Source organism: Misgurnus anguillicaudatus, chromosome 11, assembly GCF_027580225.2.
Source record: "Misgurnus anguillicaudatus chromosome 11, ASM2758022v2, whole genome shotgun sequence".
Taxonomy (NCBI): Eukaryota; Metazoa; Chordata; class Actinopteri; order Cypriniformes; family Cobitidae; genus Misgurnus; species Misgurnus anguillicaudatus.
Window position 1 is genome coordinate 34,149,594 of NC_073347.2, and position 18,106 is coordinate 34,167,699.

At 36.7% G+C, this 18,106-nt stretch overlaps 1 protein-coding gene across 2 annotated transcripts in view; it reads right to left on the reverse strand.

Moving 5' to 3' along the window:
• Positions 1–13,010, reverse strand: part of opn3 (opsin 3) — a 29,821-nt gene extending 16,811 nt beyond the window's left edge. The window contains exons 1-2 of one of the 2 annotated variants that reach the window (XM_055171244.2): positions 12,879–13,010; positions 5,703–5,872 (exon numbers count right to left, since the gene is read on the reverse strand). In XM_055171244.2, coding sequence (XP_055027219.2) covers positions 5,703–5,872; positions 12,879–12,901 — 193 coding nt within the window. In that variant the 5' untranslated portion in view covers positions 12,902–13,010. Of the gene's footprint in view, positions 1–5,702; positions 6,431–12,878 lie in introns of those variants that run through there. The other variant, XM_055171243.2, reaches the window with a different exon arrangement.
• Positions 13,011–18,106: the final 5,096 nt, after the last annotated feature.

Sequence of the window (18,106 nt, forward strand, 5' to 3'; positions counted from 1 at the left end):
TTCTGGCGCCTATGCCACATGTAAATTTTCGCCACTTCTGACATGTGTGCAACGTTTTATGACTTTTTGGGCTTGTTTAGCCTGTCAAAAATGCGATTCATTTACCGATACTTTGCGAGGCCGCCACGGACACGCCCTTTAATGAAAAGTCAAGGTCGTTGCTTTTTATCATCACACAAGGTCTTGAGATTACACTGGTGAAATATGATGTTGATATGGTTAAATATCTAAGAGCAGTAAATCACAGCGTAAAACATGGTATTTCCTGCTGCCTCTAGGTGGCGCTATGAGTGTTACTGAATTATGCCATGTTGATGTGTTCAGGCCTGGACCCTTATCAAACGTGTGAAGTCAGGGGCAGATCGGACATTGTATGCCTGAGTTATAACAACTTCCTGTTTCATGGCGAAACATCACACTTTGCCAGGCCGCCACGGACACGCCCTTCAACGAAAAGTCAAGATCTTCGCAATTTATCAAGGAAAAGGGCTTAACATCAGTCAGACCAAATATGATGATGATTTGATTAAATCTCTAAGAGCAGTAAATCAGAGCATAAAACATGGTATTTCCTCCTACCTCTAGGTGGCGCTATGAGTGAAGTTGAATATTGGCATTGAAATGTGTTCAGGCCAAGACCCTTATCAAACGTATGAAGCGTGGGGCAGATTGGACATTGTATGCCTGAGTTAGAGCCACTTCCTGTTTCATGGCGAAAATGCCGAAATTTGTCAGGCCGCCACGGACACACCCTCTGACGAAAAGTCAAGATCTCCGCAATTTAACATCGCAAAGGCCTTTAGATGAGATTGACCAAATATGACGATGATCGGATTAAATCTGTAGGAGGAGTTCGTTAAAGTATGAAGGCTGGAAATGACCAAATTTGCACAAAAATCAAGGCAAAAATTCAAAATGGCGGACTTCCTGTTGGGTTTAGAGCTTCGCTCCAAGAGACTTTTTTGTAGGTCTTGGGGTGATAGATGATCCTACCAAATTTCGTATCTGTACGTTTTTCGTAGTGGGGGGGCTGTTCTCTTGAAATTTTGCAGGTGGCGCTATCGAGCCATTTCTACACGCCCACTTCTGGCGCCTATGCCACATGTAAATTTTCGCCACTCCTGACATGTGTGCAAAATTTCATGAGTTTTCGAGCATGTTTCGCCCCTCAAAAATGCGATTCACTTTGGAGAAGAAGAAGAATAAATAATAATAATAATAATAATAAACGGAGCAAAAACAATAGGGTCCTCACACCCCGGTGTGCTCGGGCCCTAATTAAAGCTGCAAGCAGCGATGGAAGGGCCCTCGCACGCATGTGCACCGCTACCCTATGGCATTAGTAAAGCAGTAAACCAGGGGCATACGAATTAAAGTGGGAAAATATAGGTGGATATTCAAAGGAAAGTTAATGTGCCACACCGCATGTGTGCAGCAGGTGGCGCTATGACTGTACCTGCTAATTGTTATATTGATGTGTTCCGGCCGGGACCCCTAACAAATGTGTGAAGTCTGGAGCAGATCAAACAATGTATGCCTGAATTACAACAGCTTCCTGTTTCATGGCGAAACATCACACTTTGCCAGGCTGCCACGGACACGCCCTTCCACGAAAAGTCAAGATATTCACAATTTATCATCGCAAAGGGCTTAAGGTCAGTCTGACCAGATATGATGATGATTTTATTAAATCTCTAAGAGCAGTAAATCACAGCGTAAAACAAGGCATTTCCTGCTACCTCTAGGTGGCGCTAGGACTGAAGCTGAATATTGGCATTGAAATGTGTTCAGGTCAAGACTCTTATCAAACGTGTGAAGTGTGGGGCAGATTGGACATTGTATGCCTTAGTTATAACAACTTCCTGTTTCATGGCGAAAACGCTGAACTTTGTCAGGCCGCCATGGACACACCCTCCAACGAAAAGTCAAAAGCTCCGCAATTTAACATCGCAAAGGCCTTTAGATCAGATTGACCAAATATGATGACGATCTGATAAAATCTGTAGGAGGAGTTCGTTAAAGTACGAAGCCTGGAAATGACAAAATTTGCACAAAAATCACAGCAAAAATTCAAAATGGCAGACTTCCTGTGGGGTTTAGAGCTTAGCTTCAAGAGACTTTTTTGTAAGTTTTGGGGTGATAGATGATCCTACCAAATTTCGTATCTGTATGTTTTTCGTAGTGGGGGGCTGTTCTCTTGAAATTTTGCAGGTGGCGCTATCGAGCCATTTTTAGACGCCCACTTCTGACGCCTATACTACATGTAAATTTTCGCCACTTCTGACGCGTGTGCAAATTTTCATGAGTTTTCGAGTATGTTTAGCCCCTCAAAAATGCGATCCATTTCGGAGAAGAAGAATAAGAATAATAATAATAATAATAATAAACGGAGCAAAAACAATAGGGTCCTCACACCCTGGTGTGCTCGGGCCCTAATAATAATAATAATAATAATAATAATAATAATAATAATAAACCGAGCAAAAACAATAGGGTCCTCGCACCCTGGTGTGCTCGGGCCCTAATAATAACTCCTTGAAGAACAATAGGGTCCTCACACCCCGGTGTGCTCGGGCCCTAAAAATTGAAAGATTTTTTTAAAAGAGAGGAAAACATTTTTTATTGAAAAAGAAAAAAAAATTAAAGGTGAAAAAAAACTTTAAAAGAGTTTTTAACACAAACCTTTTGTCTCATACAACCTGACCTATTTAATGTCATACATTTTTAGTTCATGGCAGATTTTTTTGTTGTTTTTAAGCCACAAGATTTGTAATCAGAACATTTTAAAGTTATAAAAACACACTGTTAAAGATTAGTGTAGAAATTACAGCTGGTTGCCAGTAACTTACTGTATATTTTACATTTATGTTATTCACTGGCAACAAAGTTCAAAGTTAAAAAAACATGAAACATTTTCAGTCCTTATCTTCTATAAGTTACTGGCAAACAGCTGCTTAATAACAGCAATTTTTAACAGTGTGGCAGCTGTTTGGCAGTAATTTACTGTAGATTTAAATTGATGTTATTTACTGGCAACAGTTTGTTTAAAGTTAAACGAACATTAAACATCAACAAGTCTTTATCTTTACAGAATAAAACTATAAAAACACAACATCATGCAAAGCATTAAAATCTGAAGAAAAAAATAAAAAGGTTGCTGGGGATTTATGGTTTTCAGAATGCTTTGTATTAGGCTGTTATTTATAGTTTTATTCTGTAAATACATATACTTGTTGTTTAATGTTCATTTAACTTTAAACAATCTGTTGCCAGTAAATAACATCAATTTATATCTACAGTAAGTTACTGGCAAACAGCTGCATAACTACAGCATTTTTTTTACAGTGCAATACCAAAATCTTTCTTGATGATTGTGATTATGGTGCATTTCAAAGGTTAAATCATCTCATTTCATCTGTTCCTCTGGATAGTTCTGGTCCATTTAAGCATCATTAACTGGCTGACTGAGTTTATCTGTGCCAGATGGGTATTTTTTAGTAAATGTGTCAGCGGCTTACACCTGGGGCTGTTTACTTCTTTTTGCCTTTAGGTGTAAAGTTGTTGAAATAATATGGCATAAATGTTTGTATCACTGTGAACCTGTGTCAGTCTGATATAAATCATTTGAAAACCAGTAAACATGATTTATTTAACATGCATCTAAAGCATATGGGTCTTTAAATAACCTAAATTCATTTGCCATTAGAAACAATAAGATATTGATCACATGAAATCATTTCCCAAAGGAAACACAAATTAGATATTTAATATATTGATTGTTTCTCAACAAACTAAGACTTTTGCTTTGGTCTCCTGCCTCTCGTGTTTTAAGAAAACACGTCCATAATCCCATTTAAAGAAAAACACCACAGTTTTTCAATATTTTACTATGTTCTTACCTCAACTTAGACGAATTCATACCTATCTTTATTCAATGCGTGCACTTTTAATCTTTTGTACAGCGCCTCGTGAATGTCTTAGCATTTAGCTTAGCCCCATTCATTCCTTAGGATCCAAACAGAGATGAATTTTGAAGCCACCAAACAAGATTAAAAGTGTACGCATTGAAAAAAATGTATGTATTAATTAATCTAAGTTGATGTATAAGAATATAGTAAAATATTGAAAAACGGTGGTGTTTTCCTTTAAGATTCACACTGTAAAAAAAATCCGTAGAAATTGCAGCTGAGTTGCCGGCAATCCACCGCAGACCCAAACCCATGCCATCCACTGGCAACATTTTGTTCAAAGCCAAATGAACACTCAACACTCACAAGTCTTTGTCTCTACAGAGTAAAACCAAAAAACAGCATCAAGCAAAACATTCTGGGAAACAAAATCTGAAGCAAAAAACAGAAAAAGGTTGATGATGATTTCTGGTACCCAGAATGCTTTGCATGAGGCTGTTATTGTACAGTTTCACTCTGTAAAGACAAAGACCTGTCAATATTCTAAATCCATTCAACTTTGAACAAACCCCTGCCAGCAAACAACACAAATGTAAATCCACGGCAAATCACCGGCAACCCAGCCGCAATAACATTGAAATTTTTACGGACTTTTTTTACAGTGCAGAAGAAATCTTAACAATGATCGGATTTGCCAAAGCCTCCAAATAAAATGCACAATTTCTATATGAATGATCTGAGCAGTAGAATATAAATTTATTTTTCAACAATTTTGAACAATATTTTGAATTTTTAGAAAAACATATGAGAAAAAGTCGATAAAACATCATTCTTGATGTAAGAAAGACAACCAGTAACATTTTTTCTTTGAATTCACACATTGCTCACTTAAAATGTAAATACATTTTAAACTTTAAGTAATTTTGTATGAAAACCTAAAGCGTTTATAGATCAATTTGAATACATACATGATATCTAAACCCATATAAAGAAATGCTGTTAGTATTAAATATAGTAAATTGTAGTAAAATGCAGTATACATTAACAAAGTCTAGTAATTAGTCTACTATAATACACTATAGTATTTGGCAGTATTAACTACATATATAGTGCAGTAAATACTTTACTATACTTTAATATTTACTATGGTAAAGTAAAAAAATCACTAAAAGCTTATATTAGGAATTTACTACACTGTTAAAGATTTCTGTAGAAATTACAGTACTGGCAGCTGGTTGCCAGTAACTTACTGTATATTTTACATTTATGTTATTCACTGGCAACAGTTTGTTCAAAGTTAAATGAACATGAAACATTTTCAGTGTTTATCTTCTACAGTAAGTTACTGGCAAACAGCTGCTTAATTACAGCAATTTTTAACAGTGTGGCAGCTGTTTGGCAGTAATTTACTGTAGATTTAAATTGATGTTATTTACTGGCAACAGTTTGTTTAAAGTTGAACAAACATTAAACATCAACAAGTCTAAAATAATAGCCTCATGCAAAGAATTCTGGAAACCAAAATCTGAAGAAAAAAATAAAAAGGTTGATGGGGATTTATGGTTTCCAGAATGCCTTGTATAAGGCTGTTATTTATAGTTTTATTCTGTAAATACAAATACTTGTTGTTTAATGTTAATTTAACTTTAAACAATCTGTTGCCAGTAAATAACATCAATTTAAATCTACAGTAAGTTACTGACAAACAGCTGGATAACTACATTTTTTTACAGTGTACTTTACTAGTATGTACTTAATTACAGTATTAGTATTTTTACGTAAAAGAAACCTCACCGAATAAACTGTTGCTGAATCCATCCCAAACACACGTGGCAGAATTAAAAATCCATCTTCTCTTGACGCACGAGACGAATGTGAAATTAATCCCGATGACGGACACCAGCAGATCACTTAGACTTATATTCACTATCAGTAGATTAGTTGGTGTTCGTAGTCTCTTGAATCTGTAGTAAAGAATAATGACGATTATATTATTACAGAATCCCAGGACGCCGATAGATCCGATAGTAAATGTCAAGAGTGTGTAAGTTCCCTCGGTGAAAGTATAATTGTAGTTCTCCAGATGAGTCTCAGTCGATGTTTCGTTAGCAGAATTCATTTTTCTAAGTTAAAAACATGATGACAGAATCTCCTGTTGATCAGTGACCCGATTCACAAACGAAAGCAGGACAGTCGAGTACTGATTGTAGTTCAGTGTGTCAGTATGGCTAAGATCTCCACGGCACGCACTTCTCTCACGCGCATCCACATCAGGAGAAATGAATGAAAGTTGCTTCTGGAAGCGCACGAGACGTCACGCGGCTGCGTTATGAATGACATTGATGAGATGACCGAGCACAGAACAATAATGTGATCCGGTGTTATGAAGACAACTGACATTAACTGTGATATTCTGTATGTTATATGCTGTTATGAGCACTAATGACGTTAAAGGGACACTTAACACAAATATGACATTTTGTCATCTTTACCCAAGTTGTCAGGTTTGTAACCTCTATACAATTTTTGGTCTGCTGAACACAAAGAATGATATTTGAAATGAAGCAGGAAACAGAAGCACCACTGACTTAGTAGGAAAAAAATACTCATGACACTAATGATGTTAAAGGTGCCAAAGAATTCATTGAAATAATCTGTTAAATCTACATAGAAGGTGTGTGGCTTTAATAAGTGCAAAAATTATCCAGAGACGGTTGTACATGTCCATTTACAGATTTGTCCCAGAATGAAATGGTCTATTATTACCTTATTTGAAGGGTCATGAATAATAATGTTAAGCTCTGCTCTGATTGGCCAACATGATCTCACAAAAAATGATTTTCAAGAAAAAAATGTCTTAGTATTTTTGTCTTGTTTTCAGTAAAAATATCTAAAAATTCTTCAATTAAAATGCTTTTTCTTGAGTGATTTAAGTGATTTTGTGCATAAAACAAGCAAAAAAGCAAAAAAAATTGAACATTTTTCTTAAACACTAAATTCAAGAACTTTCAGGAAAAATTTGCTTACCCCGTTGGCAGATTTTTTTTGCTTGTTTTTTTTTTGTGTGTTGTTTGGTTTTATTTCCACAACAAACTCTTGGATTACTGTATAGATCATTAAATGAACATGTGAATGTGCAAACTGTACAATTATTTCACCAGTTCTATGACAAGACTTTGATCTTAATGTATAAGTTTAAGGGGACATTTCACAAGACCTTTTTAAGGCCTTATTTATGGTTAGACATTTCCCTTCATTTGCACCCTTCGTTTACACTCAAACGGAGAACTCGCCTTTGAAACCGACTCATTTTAAAAACTCCGGCCAGAGTGTAAATTTGGAAAATCTTCGGTTGCACGGTTGCATGTAAATTGAGACAAACCGATGTTTCGGCAGCCAATGTCACAGTATGCGCCAGCGCTCGCACCTACGCCAAAAGTGTGATCTTGTTCAAAAGAGGAACAGGAAGTGATTCGTTGCTGTTTTCGGGTTTATGATTGGCTTACGTGGGCTTGAGCTTCTCGTTACACTGCCACCTAGAGGTTTGGCATGCTCTTGACGGGATATATATATACGTATGTGTCAATTAACACTTTTCTGAAAACTGACATGTTTGCACAAAGTTGGTTTTGAAAACGGAGAGGTTGAAATGTAAACGTAGTCTAGGTGTCAAAAAAAGAGTAAAAAGTGAAGTTTAAGCTTAAAAATAGGATAGATAATTTATCATAGCATGTTAAAATTGCAATTTTTGGGTGTGTCCTTTTAAATGCAAATAAGTTTATGAAATGCAAACACTGATTGCCATGATGGTGGTTTGTTGAAATTGAAACTCAATTGTGCTGTCAATGATTTTCTCTTTTTTTTCTCTGCACTAAATGTCAGTGCCGTGGTTGGATAGTGCAGATTAAGGGGTGGTATTATTATAATAAGATCCCCTTCTGACATCACAAGGGGAGCCAAATTTCATTGACCTATTTTTTCATGTGCTTGCAGAGAATGGTTTACCAAAACTAAGTTACTGGGTTGTTTTATTCACATTTTCTAGGTTCATGTAAGCACTGGAGACCCAATTATAGCTCTTAAACATGAGAAAAGTCAGATTTTCATGATATGTCCCCTTTGAGGACGGCTGACTGTGTGCTCTTCCCTACGGTGTTTTTTGTGTTTTTCTTCATTCTATATAAAAACACAGGCAGCAAGATGTAAAACGAATTATGAAAATTTAATTAGTGTTTCTTCTGTAGCTCTTTCCTGGGGAATAAAAGATTTCTTATAATGTAGATCTGTTGCGTCACAAAAGCAGGAATAATATTTTCCTGATTATTTTAAATATTTAAACCAAGATACTGTTTTCATCATTAATTTATAAATTTAGACATAATCTTATAAGAAATTATATTTTCTGACATTTATAGATCCACTAGAGCTACATAAAAAGATTTGATTTATTTCCAAGCTTGTAAAATGTATCTGAAATCATGAGCACCAAAGAAACCAAAACAGTCCACTACAGCTCTCAAATCTCAGAAACAGTTTGACGTCAGTGAAGTCAAGTGGCATTAGCTCTGAAATGTATCTTTGGTTGTGCAGCATGTTTGATTATTTTTAATTGAGCAAATACTGCATTTTCCATCTGTTAGTAACACAATGCTTTAGTGTTATATAAGTCACGTGGACTACTTTATGGGATCTTTCATTATTTTGGAAGCTTGGACATCTCCAGCTACCATCTGCTTCTGTTATGTAGAAAAGAGCACCTGGTTTCATTGTAAAATAAACAAACTGCATGTGACTTTTTATATGTCAGTAACAGATGCTTGTCCTCATGTGAAGCTCTTTAAAGGCTGAATTTCGCTGTGTTTTCTGTGATTACCTAGAGAAGACTTTCTTCCCCTCATGTGAGTCACATCTCGGGAAACTGGGTCATTACATCCATGCATCTATATTCTCTCTCTCTTTCTCTCTCTGTCAGTCCGTCTCTTAATAAGACATTGTTTCTACAGCACATATACCTGAAGTTTAGATCTCTATTGGTAAAACTGCGCACTAGCCTCCTTCTTTTTTCTCCTCCAGACTTTTACTGTTAGATTATGGCCTTCAGATCAGATCTAAGATCAAAGCTGGTTTCAAAGGAGTTGTTTGGCACAAAAGTATGAATGCTGTCTGTATTCAAGCACAACATTTGTTTAATTCTTATTTGAACATTATGACCCAGTCTGTGAAAACCCTATGGTGAAAAGGAATTTTTTTTCTATTTTACTTAAAATCATTTTGTGAACATTCTGTAAAACTAATGGGCTTAGATCATTAAAATAGGTCCCAAAGTCTGTTTACACACACACAAAGCTACTGAAGGAGCAGCCAATCAGAGCAGAGCTCAACAGTATTATTCATGACCCTTTCAGATAAATTAATAATAGCCAATTCCATTCTGGGGGTTTGTACATGGACAAGGACAAACCTTCTATGTAGATATCAGAGAACAATTTAACATTTTATTTCAATGCATTTTTGGCACCTTTAATACTGTTAGATTAGATATGTGGTTTGATTTTTACATTCACTTGTGTCTAGACACTTTATTTCTCACACTGAGCGATCACAACAACCTTAAGGCATGCAGAGCTCCCGGGTTTTCAATTTATTCCCTCCTTTAGATTGGGTTTTTAGTAGGACACTGAATAAATAAAACCCTTCACGGTTTACCGTCTGCTTATACAGTCGATATGTCTTTATAAAATGGACTGAAATGCATTGCATCAGCACCATGACTGATGAAATGGGTTGTAATTTGAATAAGCAAATAGCTGTCACCTAACACGACAATACAATGCAAAATATAACCCTTGCCTCAGGCAATTTTCTCAGCTTGTCTGCTTAAATATTTCAAATCAAATGTGAAGGGAAACAGAGGCGGTTATCAGCCAACCATGAGGTTTATCTCTACCATCCCATCGGAGCTAAATTTGTCTACCCTGAATCCATTTCTTATCTGTTGATGAACTTTTACTAAAAGTGACCTCTTTTACTAAAAGTAAAAGTGGTCACGTTTTATTTCTTAGGTCAAGGATAAAACGTGACCACTTTTCAGAGATTTAGTCTTTGATAACTGTTGATTTGTTGCTGACATGCTGTAGTGTGCCAAACTACTGATTCATCTTGCAGTAGGCTAGTGTAGTGGTTCCCAAACTTTTTCAGCGTGCGGCCCCCCCTTGTGTACGGTGCATTCCTTCGCGGCCCCCCAAAGAAAATTTGTGACTAAAAACTGTTCTAAAACTCAACATTTTAATAAAAAAAAAAACATTAAATTATACAAAAAGTAGTGCTTTTAGTTAGCCTTATGTTTTTAGGTTTAATTACACAGAATTCATGATAAATTAATGTATTTCATAAAATGTCATAAAACTGGGGCCCCCTCTGGCACCATCCCGCGGCCCCCAGTTTGAAAACCACTGGGCTAGTGCAAGATATTATAGCAAGATCCTTTAAAATTTTAACTTTAAATTTAAGAGTTTTGCTTTAAAATATTGATATATATTGAAACGGAAGGGTGAAGACCACAATTCCCATTCTTCCACGCTCTGCCACAGCATCATCAAGCTTTGCAAATGTTGAATTTTAGCAAAATCTAGCAGTAAAAATTACACATTGTGCTTTTATATAGCCAAATGTCTAACACTTTGCAACTTTGGTGTCACTACTAAAACCTTAAAGGAAAACCCCACAGTTTTTCAATATTTTACTATGTTCTTACCTCAACTTAGATTAATAAATACATACATATCTTTTCTCAGTGCTTCCCCTTAATCGTTGTACAGCACGTCGTGAATGTGTTAGCATTTAGCCTAGCCCCATTCATTCCTTAGGATCCAAACAGGGATGAATTTAGAAGCCACTAAATTTATCCCTGTATGGTGAGACACAATAAACCGTGCCGATATTAAAAGCTGATAAAAATAAGAACTATATTGTGAAATCATCACGTTTGATTTTTGCCACCATATGTAACTACTCTCTATATATGTAACTCTATAAAACTATAAGTCTATAAATAGGGAAAACATGGAAGTGTTTGGTGGCTTCTAAATTCATCCCTGTTTGGATCGGGGCTAGGCTAAATGCTAGCACATTCACAACGCGTTGTTCATTGATTAAGGTGAAGCATTGAGAAAAGATAGGTATTAATTTGTCTAAGTTGAGGTAAGAACAAAATATTGAAAAATGGTGGGGTTTTCCTTTGAGGCACATATTATACAAAATACACTTTTGGATTTAAATGTGTTTTGGCAGTGTTTTCAATTGTTTCCAATGGAAGCTTGGCGTTTTTCAGATAAGGGGGCGTGCACACCAAAGGTTTTACGCCCACGGCCGGCGCATGTTTTCAATTGTTTCCAATGGAAGCTCTGAGTTTTTCAAATAAGCCAGCAGCTAGCGGGTTTCTTCCGCGCTGAAAACTGACACCCGGCATTTTTTCCGCGCTCAGCGCTGAGCGCCAAGATTTGAAAAATATTCAACTTTGGGTAAAAAGCTCCGCTCATCAATATCAGTTCTCACGCAGCCGTCCAATCACAGTGAATGAGGGGCGGGACAAGTATCACAGCAACCAACCGTCTCACAACTGACTTATCAGAGCTACCAAAGCGCTTAGCTGAAGAAAGCTGGCACTCAGCTGAAAAAAAGCTGGCATTTGGCGTCCTTCAGGCGTTTTCAGACGCGTAAAAAAGTTTTGGTGTTTCCCGCCCCTAATGCAGCTAAAGATACTATTGTCTCAGACTATACTCACAGAAATCAGATCTATTTTTAACCAAAAGCGCTTACTGTCTGTTGGTAAGAGAATGAAGTGCTGTAGCTCATTTGCATTTAAAGGTACAGGCATGAAAACAGCGTTTTTGCTTCCACCCATATAGGTGCATTTTGGACATGCTATAATAAATGATCTCTGGGGTATTATTAGCTGAAACTTCATAGACACACACAGGCACACCTGAGACTTATATTACATCTTGTAAAAATGGGAATAATAGGTGCCCTTTAAAGAAATAGTTCAATGATATATCAGGGCTCCAGACTGCCACCAAATGTTACATCCAGTTGCACATGTGCGACCAGCAAATTTGACCTTTTTTTTGTGATATGACACTGAATTTGAAACAGCACATTTTTCTGCATCTATAATTAAAGTATTTATTAGTAATACAGTGGAAATTAGTAGAAATGTGAATATTTGGTTAGCATGTTGATTTAAGATGTGTGCCCCTAAATTTTCTGGTTGCGCCCCTAAAATTTTCAGTTGGGGGCCACTGTGCTCCTAGTGAAAAAAGTTAGTCTGGAGCCCTGTATATACTGTACACGCACAAAGCTCCAGATTTTCAAAAGCAGTATACTGTGAGGAAAAAAATGCTCCCAAGCTGTCACTGGGGTATACTTTTAATAAAAGGTAGCATTTAGGTATATACTGTATATACATTTGGTACCAGTATGTATCTTTAAGGTACTAATATGAACTTTTTGCTTGTGTTTTTGACACAATTTCTTGGGCACATGGATTTAAATAGAGACATTTTTCTTTTTTCTTGAGGTCATGCTTGTTTTTAAGAGTATGGTGTCCTTGTGTCTACTTTTGTAATAGTGTGGGTGAATGTCAGCCAGCTCTTCAATACAGAGTAAATAAAACACGAAAGGTTGTTATCATGTCTTTTTTGAAACAGAAAATAAATAGTTGTTGCCATGAAATCTGGTGGATGAGCTACTTTGACTTTTTTCGTCGAACGCTGACACAATGAAAAGCAAAGAGCATATTTAGGTGAACTCTCCCTTTCAAGTACTTTCTCCAAATCAGTTTACAGTCTATGCACATACAACTATGAAACAATGTAGCACCATTTGACTTCCTATCAGGTTTGTTTGATATCCTTCTGAGTAACATTTGCTCAGGATGTCACCCGATCTCATTTTTTATTCTTCTCTCACCTCTGTATCTGCTCGGCTAACATGAAAATCCTTTACAGGATCCTCAGGGATGGTGTCAATCCAGCACATGTCTCATTGCATCCATTAGCACCTGCGTCAACCCCATCCGCACACAATGTCCCGACAGGTCAAAGCACTCTGTGCTGTTGTGATTAACCCTTCAATGCCTTATGACACTGTGGACCACAGAGTTTTGGAAATTTACAGCAATTTCTTTTTCGAAGTGCATCACTGTGTTTTATTTATTCTGAATGAAATAGCATCGCTTGTGTGGATGCATACACATTTCAGAGCTTCCTTATTGTTTTCATATCTAAAAATATGACAATTTTGTTTTAACACAACACATACACTTCCACTGCTCGTCTTTGTGTTTGTGCAGGATTAAAGTGTTTCTGTCCTCTTATCTACCCTGACACGATGTGCTATTGAAGCGTGTCTATTCCACAGGGATGCTCCACTAACCCTCTGTTAAATGAAAAGCATATTAAACATCACAGACTGACAGGAACTTGTTTACATTCCCAACAATGGAGCAGATGACTGGAATGATCCATGCTGAATACCTGAGGAGCAAATTCACAAAGAGTGTTGGGTGACAAAATCTCCACAGATCAAAACTAATTCAGTTCTCAACTTTAGACACCGACATGAGGTGTATCTTTTGAATGAACTTTATTGCACTTATAGGTTTGCTTTTGCAAGACCTTTCAAATGCATTCCTTTCCTCTGCGCCACGGCTATTTTTGAACACGCTAACAGGTCCTGGGTGGGCGGATCCTTTAAGACTGACAGATCCGTGACCTGAAAACCGAAATTTGTTTTGTTTGCGAAGATGCACACAGTGATGTAGGTTGGCACACATGAGGATGATAAAAGCATACACGTTAGAGCACAGGATTATGGTGCGAGAGGGTCATGATATCCAGCAGCACCTCTGGCGCATAAATTTTTTTTGTAAAAGTCAAGTAAATGTCAGGCAAACAGCAGAAGAGATTCACAGTCATGGGCTTTGTGTTCAGGTGAACCGTCATCTTATGATATTTCTCTGATTACTCATGTAACTAGCATGATGTGCTACTATATTTATTCGTGGAGATATAAACACACGCACACATATAAAAGCTATCTTAACCCTTATGTTATGTTGCACTGTAAAACATGAAAGCCTTATGAAAATAGGTTGGATGACACGTCTACCATAGCCTGATGTGGTCTGTACGCATACTTTTAAACTTGGGGTTTCGGGTAGTAACCCGAGCACAACAAGAACTACAAAAATTTGCTTTAGCCTACGGCATATGTCACTTCCTCCACTTCCTGATTTTTTTGTCCTGGCCAAAGCAACAACTAAGAAAAGAAAACCCAAGTTTTGTCGGAGGAGACCAGAAAGAGAAAACGGGGGAGTGACAGAATAATGAAAGAAGAAGAAGGATGAGGATCAATATTGGGCCAGCGTTCGCTCGCTGGCGTGAACTAAAGGAGGAGAGGAGGTTTCTGACTGATGCTGACTTGGCCCTCATGGTTTTGGACTAGTAAGTAATGTTATATTGCTTGCATATATATATGCGATCTTTTGGCGTTTAAAATAAAATAAAACCCATGAAATTTTATTCATATGATATGACATGCTGGAAGGCACACTTTGTGACCTAAAGAGTTGTCTTCTTTTCCTTTGCGACAGTTGCCTGCGGCGCTTGTGGCCTCTAGGGGCGCTAGACGTGAAAAATACATGTCTAGCACTCCCTAGTGGCCAAAAAGTTCTGCGGTGTGCCTTTAAATTTTTAAAAAACTCAACAATACACCATGGTCAAATTCAACACCCTTTCATCAATTTGTTTTGCATAAATCAGTTAATAAACCTCAGTCCTTATCAAAACTGGATTTTAACTCTTTAATTGCCAAGTTCATAAATTATGTCACACACACAAAATGGCCGATTTTTAATATACATATATACATATAGTCTTGTGCATGTCGAAGATTAGGAATAACATTGGCTTTGATGCATTTTTAGTTTTTGTGTCAGATTTTATTTTTTTCTCCCTCTTTTTAATGTTTTTTCCCTTCCATTATAACAACATTTTTTGATTGCAAAGCCATGACACCATATAATCATGCATTCTTGATTGTTGGTGGTTTTCCCTGTTGGGGAATATTACTGTTGATTACCAGGTGGCACCATTAAAGTGGAAAATCAGACTTTTCCCACGTTTAAGTGCTATAATTGGGTTTCCAGAGCTTCTATCAACCTAGAAAATGTAAAAAGATCAACCCAGTAACTTAGTTTTGGTAAACCATTCTCTGCAAGCACATGAAAAAAATTGTTCATTGAAATTTGGCTCCTCTTGTGATGTCAGAAGGGGATAATACCGCCCCTTAATCTGCACTATCCAACCACGGCATTGCCATTTAGTGCAGAGATCAACTCATTTGCATTTTAAAGGACACACCCAAAAACTGCAATTTTTTGCTCACACCTACAAAGCGGCAAATTTAACATGTTATTATAAATTATATATATGGTATTTTGAACTAGAACTTCACATACGTACTATGGGGACACCAAAGATTTATTTTACATGCTAAAAAAGTCTTGTGAAATGTCCCCATTAACCATTTAGATAGGCGTGTGCAAAAACAAAACTTAGTTTCTGGCTTGTATATGGAGTTATATGGAGTATAACAGCATATTATTGTGTGTGTGTTTGTGTGTTACTAATCTTTGACATGCCCAAGACTGTGATAAAAGGTAAAAAAATCCCCAAATCAGTGACATCATTTATAAACTTGGCAAGTAAAGAGTTATAATCCTGAAATTTTTGTAAACATTTAATAGTTTTGGTCAGGACTGAGGTTAATTATGCAAAAAAATATTTTTCTGATACATTTTTACAGTAGCTTAATTTAGTGGATGTTTTTATCCCGAACATAACGAAACCGAAAGTGAATTTAAACAATGCACAAGGGTTAACTTTTTTTCAGAATGCAAAACTAAATGCACAAATAAAAAACGAATTATCCTGTCTGTCTTAACATGTACAGTACATGTCAATAGTTTCTGACAGAATTTGATTAATATGTTCATATGCAGATGTTATTTAATGCATGAGTCCCTGATCTATTTTTGTCTTACTGTTTGACATTCTCATCCTTGTCATTCATTTGTTTTCTTTCCTCCCAGCGCAACATCAAAGATTGAACCCTTTCATAATTACACTAGGATCTGCAACAGAGCACCATTAGGATGCAGAAGACGTCTTGACATTAGGATGGTAATCCATACCGAGCTTCTGTCAGATTCAGTCCCCTCTGAAGGCACTGTGGAAATGATTTTCCTGCTCAGCCTGTTGGGATTCTGCTGACTTCCGATCTGTCGGAGAGCATAATAATGAGGAATTTGCATGGACCCGTTGGGTGACCTGTCCTTTCTGCACTAACAAAGAAGAAATATTCTGACTGAGGTTGCTCATACCATGTACAGTCATACCTGTCAAGTTTTGGATTGAAAAATAAGGGAAATTTTCCACCGCGAGCAGTCCCACCAACCCAACCAAGCTCCAGTAGCCTATCCCCTACTACATTATATATATATATATATATATATATATATATACACGTCCATCTGTCTGTTTTTTTCGTTGTCACTCATCATCTGACCTCAAACACTAACCTCGTGAAAGTTATCGCGAGGTTAGTGACAGAGCTCAGATTGGGAATGCATTTTTTTCATTGGTAATTACTATCACAGCAAAACCCTCTTAATTCAGGGGTGTCAAACTCATTTTAGCCTGAGGGCTGGATGGAAGAGCACGTAGTTTACAGCACTTCGACCTTGGGCGCAGTAATATTGACAAAGTTTGAGCGAGAGGGGGAGTGGTCAGGAGTGATGATGTCACTGTGCACTGCAAAGCAAGCAAGCGAAGTGCTGCAAACTAAGTGCTCTTCTGCCATACAATATAGTTCTCATTTTTATCCACTTCACAAAAATCACCTGTTTGAATCCTAAAGAATGAATGGGTCTAGGCTAAATGCTTACACATTCACAATACGCTGTACAAAGATTAAGTGCACGCATTGAAAAAGACAGGTATGTATTAATTTGTCTGAGTACTTGAGGTAAAAACATAGTAAAATATTGAAAAACTGGGGTGTTTTCCTTTAAGAGTTTAAGAAAGCTTTAACAGATTGACATTGAATGTGGCTTTAAATGGAAAACTTGCTATCTACACTAGTTCTCAAATCTCATTCCTGCTTCACAATATCCAAATTTGTCACATTGTGATTTGTGAATGTCTCTGTTGGATATTTCCTAGGTTTGTGTTTTGCATAAACACTCTTTGAATCTGAAATAATATAATTGCCACGAGAGTCCAATCAGCTTCCCCGAAACCTAGTTTCACAAATTACACACAGAATTGTGGAGCACGGTGATGCAGTAAACCTTAAAAGAGTTTGACATAAGAAAGACTGTAACACTGTAAAAAATGCAGCATTTTTGTCAAATCAACATAGATTTTTATGTTACTTTAACTTAACAAATGAAACCATTTCAACTTGTGTTTATAAGTTATGTCAAAACAAGTTTTTTTTAACATGCTTTTTTTACAGTTTAGTGATGGAGAAAATCATATCAGCCATATAACTCATCAAAATGCATCACTAAAAATTAAGGCTAACTTGTTTATGTACAGTGATAGAAGTGGTAGAAGTTGAATAAAATTAACATCTTATACATTTATGCATTTGACAGACACTTTTATCCAATGAGACTTTAATCTGCAGTCCAATTTTTTCATCAGTATGTGTGATTGATCTCACGGAAAGTCGTATCAAAGTCAAGAAAAATTTGTTACATTTTTAGACATCCTAACTCAAACCCCAACTCCAGACGAGAACAGTTTTAAAAGCGGAAGAAAAACATTTAGAAACCAATACATAAAAGTACATCTATAACCCACCCCAAGCGACAACGATTTAAAAACAGGGGGAAAAAGAGAAAACAATCCCTAAAATGACATGAAAAAAAGTTATGCCACGGACACAAAAAACGATTCATAGAAATTTGTGCAAGTGACATGAAAAAGACACCTGTGCCCAAGGCACGAATAAAGCCGAATTTCGTGCCATGGACACAAATAAATTAATCGAATTTTTCGTGACCATAACACGACTTTCCGTGAGATCATGTGGCGAGTACTTTAGGATGAAACCCATGATCTTTGCTT